Below are 16,136 nucleotides of genomic sequence, written 5' to 3' on the forward strand. Positions count from 1 at the left end.
AAACACTTTGAGCGTACACAATCTATTGGAAATTCATTGAGCGCTCAGGGGAGGCTAAAATAAATTTAATAAGCGTGTAACATCTCTCTGCCCGTTTTGGAATTGAATTCGAGGTTGTACCACGGCAACCAAGACACGTTTAATTACAAAAATTGAAATTCAATCATTGTGTTTTATAATTGTAACTGTTAAGAACAATGGTCCGTAAAAAAGTGACGGTTTAATCGATTGAGATATGTTTATGTACAGTTAAAAACGTAGCGAGTGCGACTGTAGAACAATATTCGTTCGTACAACGTTAAAAATAATCAGTGTATCTTTAGAATCGTCTATTTTTACGATCGGATTACTAATACGTTCAGAAGCGACGTAGGAGGGACACGTGAGAAGACATCCTTTATTCGTGTTCTCCGTGTTATCATTTCGTGGACTCGTGTTTTTTTTTCAATGTCACCGAGAATTACAAAAAGATATCTCGGTTCAAAAATTAAAATTTTACCACGTAAAAAAATGTTTACATTAACCAGTACAAAAACGAAGTTGAACAAGTATCATAAAAAAAAAAGCAGATAAAAATAGTATTTTCATAATTACTTTATTCATTTATATTTCCAATACATTTTCTCTTAAATAATTAACAGAATCATATACAGTAGGTATGGCACAGGTAGATAGCCCAGTTTTCTCAAAAGTGAAAAGTGAGGTTAGGAAAAAAGCGGGAAGAGGTTATGTATGTACGTAAACAGAAAAAAATAGGGAAATGGGTGACGTGAAAGTAAAGCAGAAATGGTAGAAATGATTACAAGCGTGAAATAAATAGTATGAAACGTATTTATAGCTTCGTAATCGAAGTTTCTTTGAACACTGACATTTCAAACAGTTGTAAAGCGCGTCGTTCTGCGCAGTGTCTGTTCGAACGTATCAAACAATTAAATGTTTACTTGATTCGAACGCATTGAAACGCAATACGCCTGGAACCGTCATTACCGATGTTCGTAAATGCAAATGGTGGCGTTAGGTAATGATTCTCGGGTTCATCAGTCGCGGAGTACACGTGCGCAAACGGTATCCGAGGAAATTAGGTCGTCGACGACTAATGGGAACTGCATTTATTTTCGAGCCGATGAGGTTGCGCTCGATTGCATTTAGTTGTGCAAATTCAAGCTGTACCTAATTTTTCTTTTACCAATGAAATTGCATTCCATTACATAAACGCTCCGACCTGTCTTTACAATTACGTTCCATGATGTTGCGTTGTTAACGAGATAATCTCGCGGATAAATATACACTTTGTTATCGGTTAACTTTCTTTCAAAGTCTCCTACTGACGGATAATTTGGAGAATACAAATTTAAAAAATTTATTCTCAAACACTTTATCCTTCGATCCTGAAACGAATCAAATTTAGAAATTAAAAAGTTCGAATTAAAAATCTTTTTTAGAACAAGAAAGCAGTTTTTGAAAAAAAAAATCAATGTTTTGAACATTCAATTAACGTTTGTATCGATGGTAAATTCATGTTCTTAAAATATGCAGAAAAATAGAAACATACATTTGCATAACAATAATGTTTACACAGACACATTCTACCACGTTCGCAGAACATTCATTATATTATCTTGTATTTGGAACAGTTTCGTACGAAAGAGATCATTGTGAATTATAACGGTAATAATTACAAAGTAGGCTGGTATGGACTCTCAAGGCCGTGAGAGAATGTCAAGGATTTCATCATTGACACATCGGTAATTCGTTGTGGGTTTCATTATCACGCAGCCACGTGAAAGCCTTGATGTATTCTTAGAAAAGAAAAGCAAGGTGAGAAACTAGTACACGATATCATCAAGAATTGTCTTTAACGAAGAAACATAAAAAGCGTAAGAAATTATCTTATCCCGTGTGTTGGTTACCGCAGAAATGATTCATGCGATCGAACGTAAAATATTAACCAATCGTAGGTGATAAATATTAATCAATCTTTGTATACAAAAATTACGTATAAAATGAAAAAAGAATTGAGAGCTTTTTTGTTGGGTTTAAAAACCAAGTTTTTTGCAATAGAAAAATGTTACTGTTATCGTACAATGTTAGAATATATATAAATTGTATTTTACCGAAAAAGTCGCAAGTTATTCCCAAGGGCTTCCTGGAAATGTTCATGCGCATAACTCACCGCCCCTCACAATTATTCTCGTTATATATAAAAGCGAGTTGGAAAGATACGGATCAAATTTCACCTAAATATCTCGATCGACTTCGAGCCTATGATATTTCACCCAATTGTACTATATTATCCTCCAGTGTTCCCGTGTTGATTTTATTTCGCGTCAAATGTCAACTTCTCTCCGTTTATTTCCATTTGTTTCGAAACACCGTCGAAAATCTTCTACTCGTCATATTAAATATAAATACCTATGCGTTCTCTCCGCTCGATGCGTTTATTGATCCATCGAAGCGATTCTCCTTGGAGAGCAAACGTTCGTTCGATGTTACACAATCTGTTACGATGAAGCGACTTCGATTCGTCAAAATAAAAGATTCAGAGCGTGTCCAGGAATCGTGGCGCGGCTTTCTTTCGTGGAGAAAGTAAAAGTGCTCGTTTCGTGCCAAGGTAAGATCCACGGTGAAACTTATCGCGGATGTCCTTCATAGTTGACGATCGTGCGCCATATATTTCTCGTACATCGACTTTGAATTTTTTTTCTCCGTCACCAGGGGATTTCCAGCCGCGAGTCGTGTTTACACGACATTCTTTCTGGGATTCCATCGATACCCGACCCCGATTCCTCTACCTATACACCGATAATTAATTATCGTCCTCTTTCTGTTTCAGTTGTAACCCATCAAAACATGTCCGTTACCACATCCGTGCAACCTGCTGCCGAGAGTCTGTCTCGCCACGGGTAAGTTTTACTTTCTCATTCTGTGTATTGTTTACTTTGTCGGAAATTGATAAAACTGATATGTAACTCAACGCCACGAGACGATCGTATACAGTGTTCGAAATAAAATCTACCTCGAGGGTTACCAGTACCAACGTAATAATATTCGGTTCGTTTTTCAGAATTTTTCAACACTGTATTATCGATTTTATTTTTTACACGTAATCGTAACTGAGATAATTTTATATATAAAACAATTTATCTCTACTTTGGAATTTTTTAAATCCAATGCTTATTAAGAACAGAGTTCGTGTACACTTTATTTTTAGAAATTATATTACACGTAATATTTACTTACCTTTGTCGATTAGTGATTGTTCGTTCGAAAAATATTTTTACCGAAAAGATAAATGCGATCTTGAATTTAAAGGATATTAACACGTTTCGTGTGCCGGAAATTGTCACTAGAAATTGAAGTGTCCGAAATAATTCGTAAAATATATTTGGAACGTAGAATGGTTCCACGTTTGAATGCAACTGCGATATCGGCTCGAAATTGATACTCTCGTTTTTATCGGTCCGCTTCCATCGTGGCCAATTTATTTCCAAGCACCATAAAAGCGCTCGATGGCGATCGAACTCGCCAGGGGTTGCATATATAACGTTTCGGAACAGTAGCCCAGGGATAGACGAAGGTCTTGTTCGCAAGAATTATTCTTAGTGCTGTATTATTTGTGGAAGTCGCGTCGCTTTTGCATAATGCAGGCACGTGGCTATGGCGCCTTTGCTCGTTACGCCACTGCGCCTGAGAAACCGCGAAGGACGACTTTAAAAGCGGAAGTAGGGATATCTCGTAACGGACGCTCGATTTAAACCAAATGCTATTGTATTTTGCGTCTTACTCGTAACTACTTATAAAGTATCGCGTAGTAGTCCTTGTGTAACGCGGAGGAAAAAAAAATTAGATATTTCTAACGGTTACTGGGCTCGAAAGATTTCAAGAGCACTTTCTTGGCGACTTGGTTAATTAACGAACACGTCTGTTTGCGATATCACCCTGAGAACCGTCGCCACAGAGTCTAGACCTTATTTAGAGATTGCATTCTGTTTAAGAAAGACGGTATTGATTAAATACGGCATGGGTGGCGGGTAACCTAACACCACATTGGATGAACTTTGAAACAAGGGTGTGTTATAGCCACGCCTGACCGTAATGGAGGGGAGAGGGACGACAATTGGAAAGATTGCGATGAAAACACATCTTGTACTTTGATTCTTTACGTGCCATAATATTCTTTACAATACAAATGGTCGAAGAATCGAATCGGGCTCGAAATTAAATATTAAATTATTTTAGTATTATGACTTTAACCATCCTCTAAAATATTTAAGAAAATCTATCATTGTTGATAAAAAGAACCTCTCAGCTTGTTAGGTAGTCGTATCGACCGTATTTTCTGAAACTGTTCGCGCTGTTCTAACTCTCGATCCTGATGTATATAAAAACAAATAACACTGTTTAATTTCTGTGACATCAAACTTTCCTTCAGATTGTATCAACTGGATCGTGCCTGACGTTGGATCGATAAGAGTTAAATAAAGTAAAATCTTTTAATTTTATTGCAAGTATACGAATTGATAATTTATTTTTCAATAAAAACACGCCGCTCGAAACAAGCAGAAATTGTACTATTTTAAAGGGAGCACGTATTATACAATTTAAACGTTCTGTAGAAATATCAGTGTGTAGAATACACAAATATAGTGGTCATTTATATTTGTAAACATTACTGTTTCTATTTTTCCAATTTAAGAAATTTGTAAAAAAATATTTATGTAATTGGTTTCGAAGGAAAGTTGTTTGCCATAGAGAGCACTCGAGGGGATAGAAATTTATTTCTCTTCGGTTTTCCTATTTCACGCGAATTATTTCGTACAGTCGATAATGTGTTTTAAACTTGACGACTGACTATTCGAAAATGATTCGATCTTAACTTTCTAGTTCGAAGTGGGTCTTTCCCGCTATTTGAGAGAATAAAATCGCTTTCCTTGAACCTTGTAAACCAAAGTTGGTACTTTCTAATGTTTGACGCGTTCTTGAAATTTCATTTATTACTTTAACAGCCTACGGTATGATTGTCAAATTCGTAGAACATCACGTGTCTAATTAATACTTTATTCATGATTTGCTCAGAGACCTTATATAATGTAATACATAATACGTGCAATGGATGCAAGCGAGTAACGTTGTACACGGTCGATATTAACAACACGTACTATCGATCGAGAATTTTATTACTTCATTTTTGGATTTTGATCATTTTCTACTGTGTGTGCTTGTTACAAAATAAAAAATGTAGACAATGAAAAATTCCATAAGTTTATTATTAACGAGAGTACTACAACTACGCAAAAAGACTGACGGTCATAATTCACTTTTATGAAATCGTAAATTTCCATTCAGTTCGTCTTTTTCCATTCAGAAAAGAAACCCGAACGATTTATCATTTTTATTCTTCCATGTGTAAATTGTCATGTGACTTCACGTTAGACTACAACGTTTCAAAGTTAGTATCGAACGTTCTCATTAACTCTTTCGGCGTTTGTGTTCATATTTTTAACACTGCTTCAGAATTGGCGCTGCGAACGTTATGAGCGCGTCTGTTTACACGGTGGAGCTTTGACTTTTGGACGATACTCGCAGACTGCCCTTCAACTGAAAAGAATATAGTCGATACGGAACCATGAGTAACGGTTGGAGCGTTCTTTGAAACAACGAAAAGAACGTAAACAGGCTTGAGAAGAAAAAAAATTTGTCCATAGAAACTGATTGGCGATGTTCCAGCAGATTCGTAGTAGTAAGGACACGTTTTTTGATGCCAGTGTACTTCTGGCAGAAAGATCGTTCAAGTGTAGTTGGTTTCGTATGCCGAAAGAATTCGCCGCTACGGTGCGCCACAGGTCGCGAAACATCGTTCCACGCACAAGTTACTATAATATATTATTATGGCAGGCCTGTTTACGAAAGGGGTTCGCGCACCGTTTAGTATCCGATCACTACCATATATCGTGAAAGACAGGTATAGGTTAGAACGAGAAAAACAAATGAAAAAGAGCGGGCATTAACCGTATTGGACGCGTGTCAGTTAACAACTTTGTATCAAGGTGATGGAGGTGGAGTGGGGGAAGCTCTCTAAGCTCCGGGGCTTAACTCGTGCAAGTCTGATATACGATATTCTCTCGATGAAAACTGGATTTTGCGTTCAATAAATACTGGACGCTCTTTCCATCATTTTTGTTTGATTCTATCCTGGGAAGGTGTGAACGAAATGGAAGGGAGCAGAACAGAAAGCGAACAAACTTTGACTACGATCGGTGATATATAGGCGCTCAGTCGAGCAGTCGATCGCGTGCAGTAACACCTATGGAGCGTTCTGCGTGTATGTATACTCGAAGCATGAGACGATCTTCCGCACATAGCGCACTGTTTGCGTCTAAGGCGTCCATATTCAAAGGGTTAAGTATTGATATTTTATCTTGTTCCATCTTTCGGATGCCTGATACTTCGTTCTTCGTGTAATATGATCCGTCTATTTGTTCCTCGTCTGTTATTAGTTCTGACTTTCTTTTATCGCATCTCGTTTTTGCCTTCAGTAAAAAAAAAATCGAGATATACTTTCATCGAGAATATACTGTACTGCGAACAAATTTTTATTTTATTGAAATGGGTATTTTCTTTCATTTTATTTAAATTACAGCCATTTCTTTTTTTTTAAGTTTTACACGAATAATTTTTACACGCCACCGAAACTGTGACACCGTTAAACGAAAGATAAAAAATATCATGCGAATCCTTGTAAATTCAATTTTGCGTTCGTTCGGAGCTTCGCGGGACTGGTCTTCACACCGTCAAGAATGTCACGTCGTTGTCGCGTCGTTAACTTCATCGTGGTTAATTAATAGTTAACGTAGGCCGGAAATTCTCGAAATTACTGAACGAGTACGGGTTGGGAGGGAAGACAGACGGAATAGCTTTATCCTTTAGCGTCCAGAGTCACGTTGTTTCCCGTTTAATGATGTGCGCGCTACGTAAGTTAATTTCACGTCAATGTATTTAGTATAAAGGGTACACGGAACAACGTGCTTACGTAATCTGACCTCCTTGGATGCAAAAATCGCGATTTTAAACTATGAAATGTACGATAGTTCTTTTTACACATGGACGAAATAAAAATTCATTATATTTTCGTCAACTTGACACGTTTCATTTTATTCGATACGTATACCGTGAAAATGACGTTAGATTCAGACACAAAGTTGCACGTTTCGTTACAATGTATTCATCGCACGTAATTACAGTGATCTTTCAGATTTTTCGACATTTTTTTACAGTCCAAGTAACATTTACATGTATGTTATCTGGGGTGAAATATGTCTTTAAAAATCAGTTGGAAATTTACTTTAGATTCATCAAATTTCAAATCATTTTATCAGTCCCTCAACACATGTGCAACGTTATCGCTCGAGTTCTGTCAATATACGTGTACATTACAGTAAAAAAAAACGTAAACTGACATGCGCTACGCACCGATTCCAATGCAATTTCTTAGCCAGTTAGAGAAGAGGGAAAAAATTATTCACTTTGCATTTGATTATTCTCGTAGAAACTGAATAGTTTATGAAATATTTAACAATGAAAATCATGTTCCGCTTGCTGATGCGGTCACTGCGCGCAGTGACGTAGATATAACCGACCGAGGCTAGCCAAAGCTACAATAATTATGCGATCTGCGTCTCAGTTGTATGGAAGTCTCTCGTTTCTTCCGTTATATTCCATTTAAATCGATTTTATTATTTACAGGAAAAGAACGTTAAAAATAATTAAAATATTTTTCCTCGTCATTTATTACGCACACCACATTTTTATTCTAATTATTTCGAGACAACCGGTAGATCCATTACTCTTGACGAAATGTCGTAATACCGTCTAACATAACCTTAAACCTCGTAGGTTCTTTACACTTGACAGGATTACGTAATATTATGTAACATAACCTCAAAGATAAAGCGACAGATTTCTGACTTGTGTTAGATTATAAACACGTATATGTCGAACGGAACACATAAACAAACACTTTATAAAAATTAACAAGTTTCGTGAGTTTGTGCATTTCGATAATACGGTTTTGCGAACTGTATTGACAAAAGTATACAATCGCTAATAATAGCGAAACTCGTACGTTCTTAGCGCATGTGTTATTGTAAAACGTCTAGACATTTAGTACAGTCTACACCTTTACTGTACCATACGTAACATTGCCACGTGAATTCAGTATTTCGTGCAAATTCAACGAGAAAGTTTCACCGAGATAACGCGTGCAATTCTCAAATCGAAAATACTTCTGAATTCGTAGAAACAGTGGTCTATAAATGTAAAGATAAAAAAGGAATCAATGGCGCAGCGGGAACTGCACGCTACGATTCGAATCTTAAATTTGAATCATAACCCCATCGCCTCACTATTTTCATAAAATAACCATCGAACATATACGTATGTTTCTGCACCGAGAATATCGCTACAATATATGTATCCACAAATGGAAAATTTATTACGTCGAAATTGAACCAGGAACGATGTAATTCGAGCCACGCCCAAATTTTGTTCTTCCTCGATCGATTCGCGGAGGATTCTGGATTTTTCTAAGCTTCGGTGCGGTATTAAAGAAGGATACAAGACTACGTGTGCGAAAAAGAGTGTTCAGCCTGGTTCGCGCTCACCGATTCCGAGATTTTACGCGTCATTCTTTTAGACATGCGCGCGAAACGTTTATTACGTGTTGTTCACGTTGTCGTCACGTGAAAGGAACGTTTTTCTTCCTGATTTCCATATCTGCATATTTAGCGCGCCGGCTACGTATATCGCGTTCGTACTTCGTAGATCATCCTCCTTCCTGCTGTCTTCACTACCCCTGGCCCCGGGCCTCCCCTTATCTAGAGTGTTCCGAGGCCAATCACGTGAAAATTGATTCCCGATCACGAATCGGACGAGCAATTGATGCGTGATAACCGAATGGATGAATTCGGTTCGGCTGATATCCTTGTTAGATCGCTATCACTTGACACGTGAATTAATGATCCCCCTTTTATCTCCTCGGTTTTCTTTCTTGCGGCAATCGGTTCGGTTATTAATAAAAGTTTAATTAAAATTTCCGACATTCTTTGCACGTTTAATATCCGTGTACACACACGTGTTGTATCCTATCGAAATAATTTATTTCGATGAAAGTCCCTTTGTCGGATTAATTGTTACCGTTTTTACAAAGAGGACTAAATGTTGTTTTTTTTTTCGTTTACAGTCAATTTATAAAATATTTGTCGGCTATTTCGCGTTAACCGCACTGCAATTTATCTTAACAATATTTAACCGTTCGATCAATTGTGGTTTTGATTCACGATGCACGGTTTTTTTGGCGCATGCGCCACGGAAGATACGGACACGCGTTATTTGTGTGTCGTTTCTAATTTTGTCGAAAAAGTCGATTACTCTGAAAGAAATAACTTTGGAACAAAATTATCTTAGCATCTCATATCCTGTGTGTACAGTCATTGTTATTAAGACCAAAGTATCTAAATGCGCAGATCACAATGTTCGTAGCTAAAAATGAGATTAAGTTTTATCAACAGGATGTTTTGTCACTCAACAATTGAGGTTAGGTTTTACCAGTAGAATTTTTAGTCGTTCAGAATATAACAATTGAGGTTAGGTTTTACCAGTAAGATTTTTAGTCGTTCAGTAATTGAGGTTAGGTTCAGCTACTAACATAGCTGTACCGTTAGTTACTTTTATTTCATCTTTTTTTATTTTTCCATATATATTCATTTACCCTCTTATAAATGTCTCAGTGGATTTTTTATTTTTATTAAGAGGCAACCGAGATATCTAAGTACGTGATTCATTTCAGGTAAGTCATATAACTGATAGTACTTTCCAAGTGGTATTGATTGTAACTTTGCGCTTTGACCGTTATGCGTTTAAATAAATCCACACGATTACTGGTTGATGGGAGCCAGAGTCGCTCACAGAAATTTGTAACGGTCGGTGTAAAAGCATAAAAAAAGAAACCATACTCCGAATTCTTCCGGGTTTAACGGTCGAACGTGTTCAAGGCCACACCTCTCGGTCAGATCCAATCTTCTAGAGAGTCGTCCTGATTCAACGAAGCACACGTCTTCAATTTATCTCTAATCATTGGACGAGTTATTCGAGAATTATCGATGAAATCTTCTTTACTATCGATTATCACCTATCTGAATTATTTTCCTCTGGAATTTTATCAAAACTGTATTTTCTACTCCTATTTACCTTCCACAAGAATTTAAAAAATAATAGAAATATAAAGCTGGGGAATAAACAGGAAAAAAAAATATACACGGAATGTATAAATTATTAATGGGAGAGTTCTCGGTAATCGAAGTATCATTTTTATCCTATTAATTTCAGGTTTTCTCATTTAGTGCGCAAAATCTAATTTAAATTCGCATTTCGTAACTTTCCTTGAATAAGCAATGATTTCAATCTTTCCCAGAAGTTTGTTTTCTGTGTACATTTTTTTTGTCGTTGGGGATAAAGGTATTTATTCGGAATAAGAATACTCCTCGCTTTATGATTCTTGGAAGAGTAAAATTCTAACAAAAGTAAAAAGTCTTTTTTATTTCTCGAGGATTTTGATTCGTTCGCGTATAAAATAATTTTATCTGAAAAACGTAAGGTTCGGGAATTTACGTTTATTAGAATGATATTCTTAGTTTAAAGCTGCGGAGTATACTTGTAATTTTTGCTATTTTTTAATTATCCTTTTAAAATCAAATCACGAAAATTTAACTTCTGTATTTGTAATGATGTAAAAATCTGTTAAGAGTTCACTACCATCTCGATAAAATTAATAAAATAAAAATTGTAATACGAAACAAAGTAACGAACGTCTTTGTTTCGTTGCATATTTAATATATTGCTTATATGAGAATCGTTAAAAAAAATACCTTTAGGTCCAATATATATTCTGCTATATTTTTCCAAGAAAATTAAAAGGCAGCGAAATAACGTTTTATTTTTTTTTATCTGATTCCAGGAGTAACATCTCTCTTTCGTGTCATAGTCTGTGCGGAAGTGTCGACGATGGCCTCCAAGGATCTCATCCTCAATATCAGGATACGATCCTTACTATCGAGGAACTTCGTGCTCAATTGAATTCTTGCTTCACGTGAGTGCTGCATGATTTCTTTCTCATTCTTCTCTGGGAAGATTTAGAGATCAATTATCGTACAACCGATAAAACATTATTCGTCGAATAAAAATTAAATTTAAATTATGGAATAAAATACTGCACGATGAGCAAATAAAAATAAATTAATCTACGTTAATTTTATCCATCATATTTTATTCGAATAAAACTTTTCTCATCTCTGATTACGCGAACCTGCTGTTTCAGTCGAGAGAGTTCAAAATATTGGATAAATTCCTCTCATAATATCGAACTAAACAAAACAAAACAAAAATAACGCGTAAAAGTCACAAAAATCTTTGTTGTTGTAGTTATGAAATTTTCGTTTACGAAATTCCAATTCGAAAAATAATTTTCTCCCGTTTGAGTCAAATTTTACTTTTGACTGCATCGTGTTATCAATTAAAACGTTTGGGAGTTTTTCTCGGAAATCTTAATTTAATTAGAGATACAATAGATATTTCTAGACTCTGTTTGAAATTGCGGGGAAGCCTCTAAAAACGAACGATTGAGATTCTGTTGACCGAAAGTTGTAAAATAGAATGCAGATAAAAACGTATTTAAAATTCTCGAAGAATGGAAAACGAAATTGAAATGGAGGAATGGTGAGGGAAAATTTAATTATCGTAATCCGTGTTATCAAAATAGTGAAAGATGGTGTATACAGAACGTTTAATGCGTTGCTTATCTGTTACGTCAAGTAACATGTTCGTTAGTGTGTTTCATGAAAGCTTGATAAAAGTTACAACTGATCCAACAGACGCTATCAGAAACGATTAACCCGGCTGGCCCTTTCTTACATAATTTTTATATAGGCCAATAATTACAATCTCCACTGTTAGGCTGTTGACTTCTAATCGTCGTACAATCTTGTACGATTTCTGTCGGTTGTCTTGGCTAATCGAGCAGCTTTACTGTTTCGTATACAGGCTGTGTCACGCTACTGGGACGTGTTCTGTGTTTCGTCGAAGATAATAAAAAAAAAAAAAAAAAATCAGAAAGAGAGTTAAAATAAAGCGTAACAAAGATTATTAACCCACGACCTCTTTTGCGCATCTGCAAAGTGCAATTGCACTTTTAAATAAAATCGTATATCTTTATGAACGTTAAAGTGTATTGGAAAAATAAATAATTGGTAAATAATAATTTGAAATAAAAACTTACGGTAGAATGTAATTAATAAATTTCAGATATCTCTAAAAATGTTTATTTTTCAAATAAATCTTTCACCAATATTTTTATACGCGGTGCAACGAGAAAAACCGATTTGTCTAGATATATATATATATATAGTTTCGTGGAAAAGAAAGGCACGATTGCAGTTTGCAGGTGCATCGCTACACGTATAAGAAAAATGAGGTCGTACGAAGAAAGAACCTGTAATACCGTACAATTTTGTCCTCTAACATTGTTTTCTATTTCCAACGGGACGGAAAATACGAGTGACCCGTTCGAATATTGTGACGCAGCCTGTACGACCGACCGCGGATCCTGAGAACGATCTCGCGTATTACGCAGACTTGAACTCGGCCCCGCAATTTGTCGAGCCGACAATAGAATACGATATGATCCAGAACCGTGATGATTAAATTCGTTTTAGATGTTGGGTACACGTTAAGCAGAGAAATCCAGTTTAAACTCCACCATTCCCAGAGTTCATTGCTTCAATAGAAACTGCGTCATTCGTTTCAGGAAAATAGTAGTCGCAAATCTTAAAATTTCGTCGAAACTGCTGCACAGAGGAAGTTACAGTAATTAGGGAATCGTTTGTTGGACCAACTTTGTAAAGTATACTAAAATGCACCGTAGGTGTTTTGTTGTTAATTGATTTAGTCGATTGTATTTAACAATGGACAATCATTTTTTTTAAATAGAGATCGTAACTTAAAATTTACACTACAAGTGTGGAAACAAAGATGTTTAATAATTGAACGAGAAAAATGTGAAATTTCAATTTCGAACTTATAATTGATATTTTCATTCGATCGAGTATTGTGCACATTAAAGAGTGAATACTGTTATGATACTTTTTGATAACGAGAGAGCTCATGGAAGCATAAATTTCAAATTTATATTGAAACGTAATAAATATGATACGATTGTTTGCTAGTTATAAAATTGTCGTAAAACGGATATGGGAATTCTTAATGAATGATATTTTCCACGTGGCTGGAAAATTCTATGGCATTCGCAAGCTCGAATGAAGCAGCAGTGCACTGGCTGGGTTTGAACTTAAGACATTTCCGTAACCTATCGGTTTTATAATTACTTCCACGTTCTGGTTCTATAATTATAGGGATAAGGTATTCAGAGGCTTCAATGAAAATGTCAAATAATACGAGCCATATTCAAAGCGATAGATCGATAAGGCAATATTTGATTGCGTAACGAAATGAATATTAAACAAGGAAACAGAATTTTTATCCATTTTGACTCATTGCGATTCGATTCATTATTTTTTCATTTTTCGTTGAACATTTCAAATAAGTTTGAAAGAACATCCGACATGGAAGTAGATAATATCATATTAGGATAAATAATAATATATCTATTAGAAAAGGATAAATAATCATAATAATAATATAATTGGTCGTTAACTGTAAACATTTTTAATCTCTTATTTTGTATCGCGTTGTATTCTAAATTGTCGTATTTATTTATTTATCATTTTTAAATTACATGCCAATAATTATTCTTTAAATAATATCAAAGACTTATTGCAATCGTAAGAAAGCAGCATTTGTTTAACTTCAATTGTATATTACGAATTAATACTGATTTCATAACAAGAGATACAGGGTGATAAATATATTCTAAGATAGTTGTACAGTTTTACAAGACCCAATTTCCTGCGGAATTTCTAGTCGTTGGAAGAAAAAAATTATCAAGTTTTTTGACCAAAGACTATTTTTATTTCCAGATGTGGGGTTTCCTGGAGCGAAGAACACGTATCTCTTGATTGCAGCGAATGCGGTGGTTATTCCCTTCAACGGCCGTGCCCACTTTGTGACGGACGTTGCCACACCGCGTGGAAACGCGACCTTACCATGGTAAATATCTATTTTTTGCCTTAACCACGATGTACCCTTGTAAACACTGCGAGGAGCGATTCGATCGATCCGTGCCTCGAAAGCAGTACTGTCTCCGAGTATGTACTTGGGAATAGCGAGCCAAACCGAATATTCAAATGTTTCAAACCGCTGGAATGACCGTGCATCCGGCTCGATTCGATAAAGAGTTTCGCTCGGCTCGAGTTTCGAGCTACCCAAATGTTTCGCGATCTCTTGCAGCATTATTCCGAGAAGAAAAAATCAGTTTTTTCCCCTCGTCAAGTAACGTGATAATAAGACAACTTAGGATTAGTAAATCACTATTCTGAAGGGAAAAAAAACAATTGCTTTGTGCATTCAAACAGAGTTATAAGAAAGTTTTCATTGAAATCAATACGAATACTTTTCACATCCGCTGTGTTATACGAACTTTGTACAGAATACGGATGTTTAACGTGCAATATCTATTCAAAAAGTCGAAATCAGTTACAATTTTAAACCGCGATATTTGACATTACCTTTAAGGCTAACAGTTTGTGCTTATCGATTTTACGAATAACATTTACAATATCCCCGTATTACCACGAAGGTCATCTTACCAACTGCCTTGTTCGTGATAAAGTTAAACGAAGTCGATCGTACGAAGTAGTCGATAAGGACTGAACTTAATGTCAGCTTACAATAATAGAATTCTTATAAACCCTGGATAATCAATCAATCACTAGAAATAAAATACAAAAATCAATTCGCCTGTCTCCGTTACAAAGACGTGAACACAATATAAAGAAATACATAAGTAAAAAGTAATGAACGTGTTATTGCAATTAATGAAAAGAAATTTTAATTTTCGAAAAATTCCTGTTATATTACTTTGAAAATCTTTCTATAGTCAATTTAAATAATTAAAAATTTCAATGTACAGAAAGTTGTGCAACTGTCCATCATAGAATAAGTAATATGGATCGTGACACACCTACTGTAGGTTAGGAAGATACCGATAGTTGAAACGTTTAGTGTTTGTTTCTGTTTTTCCTTTTCCTTTTTTCGAGTTATTTATAAATTATTTGTATATTGTTACATTTAAAATGTACTTTAATCATCTTATTCCTATGATGCGTCAGAGTATTGTAACACTATAAAAAAAAATACATTGTTTACGTACAAATCGAAACGGTCTTTCGTTACTTTTTTTGTTTCAGTCCCACGCCAGTGGTAAAGCAAGATGGATCGGCGAATGCGGATTGAGTTGTGGCCCTTCCCTCGAGGAGTCGCTAGTGCCGGCGTTGGAAAAATTACGAGCCACCTCGTGAACGGTGCTCGACGACGAATGCATAGAGAGACGTCATGTACCGTCACTCAGCACAAGACTTAATCCATCACCATCCATATAGTGTCACCCACCACCATCGTGCGAGTCGGAAACGTGTGAATGTGGATTCTGGTTGCATAGATGATACACTTTGTTCCTGAGGAGAGAACGGATGGACGACACCCCACAATGAAATCGTTCTTCTCTCATGGCTTCCTCTTTCAACGATACATCGCCGCGAACGTTCGATTGGCAGAATCTTTTCCAGAGCTAAAATAAACATCGCCATTCTCATCGTCATTGCTACCCTCGATTAAAGCGACGAGCTATTGCGCGAATTATGGCTGTTGGCGATAGGCTTCTTGGTAGATTGTATTCAAGGAACATTGGTGCAATGCGTTGGATGTCATTGTGTATTGTAAATCTCGAATTATATTTCGTTCGGAGCGTACAAATCTCTGTAAAGCACTTACTCCCGCGATCTGATTTTTAATGCGATTCTCTGAAAGAAACATTGGTACAATTGATAAAGTAATTTTGCATTTCAAGTAGCTGGTGGATAAATTTGTAGAACTGCATGCGCTTGGGGAAAATTTAGTTATAGTCATGTTTT

At 35.9% G+C, this 16,136-nt stretch overlaps 1 protein-coding gene across 1 annotated transcript in view; it reads left to right on the top strand.

Annotated features, from left to right (window-relative positions):
- The window catches only part of Pino (protein pinocchio), a 108,288-nt gene extending 92,409 nt beyond the window's left edge, over positions 1-15,879 (top strand). The window contains exons 3-6 of the mRNA XM_076304257.1: positions 2,834-2,903; positions 11,012-11,143; positions 14,085-14,214; positions 15,414-15,879. Coding sequence (XP_076160372.1) covers positions 2,834-2,903; positions 11,012-11,143; positions 14,085-14,214; positions 15,414-15,524 — 443 coding nt within the window. The 3' untranslated portion in view covers positions 15,525-15,879. The remainder of the gene's footprint in view (positions 1-2,833; positions 2,904-11,011; positions 11,144-14,084; positions 14,215-15,413) is intronic.
- Positions 15,880-16,136: the final 257 nt, after the last annotated feature.

Source organism: Ptiloglossa arizonensis, chromosome 2 (genome assembly GCF_051014685.1).
Source record: "Ptiloglossa arizonensis isolate GNS036 chromosome 2, iyPtiAriz1_principal, whole genome shotgun sequence".
Lineage (NCBI taxonomy): Eukaryota > Metazoa > Arthropoda > Insecta > Hymenoptera > Colletidae > Ptiloglossa > Ptiloglossa arizonensis.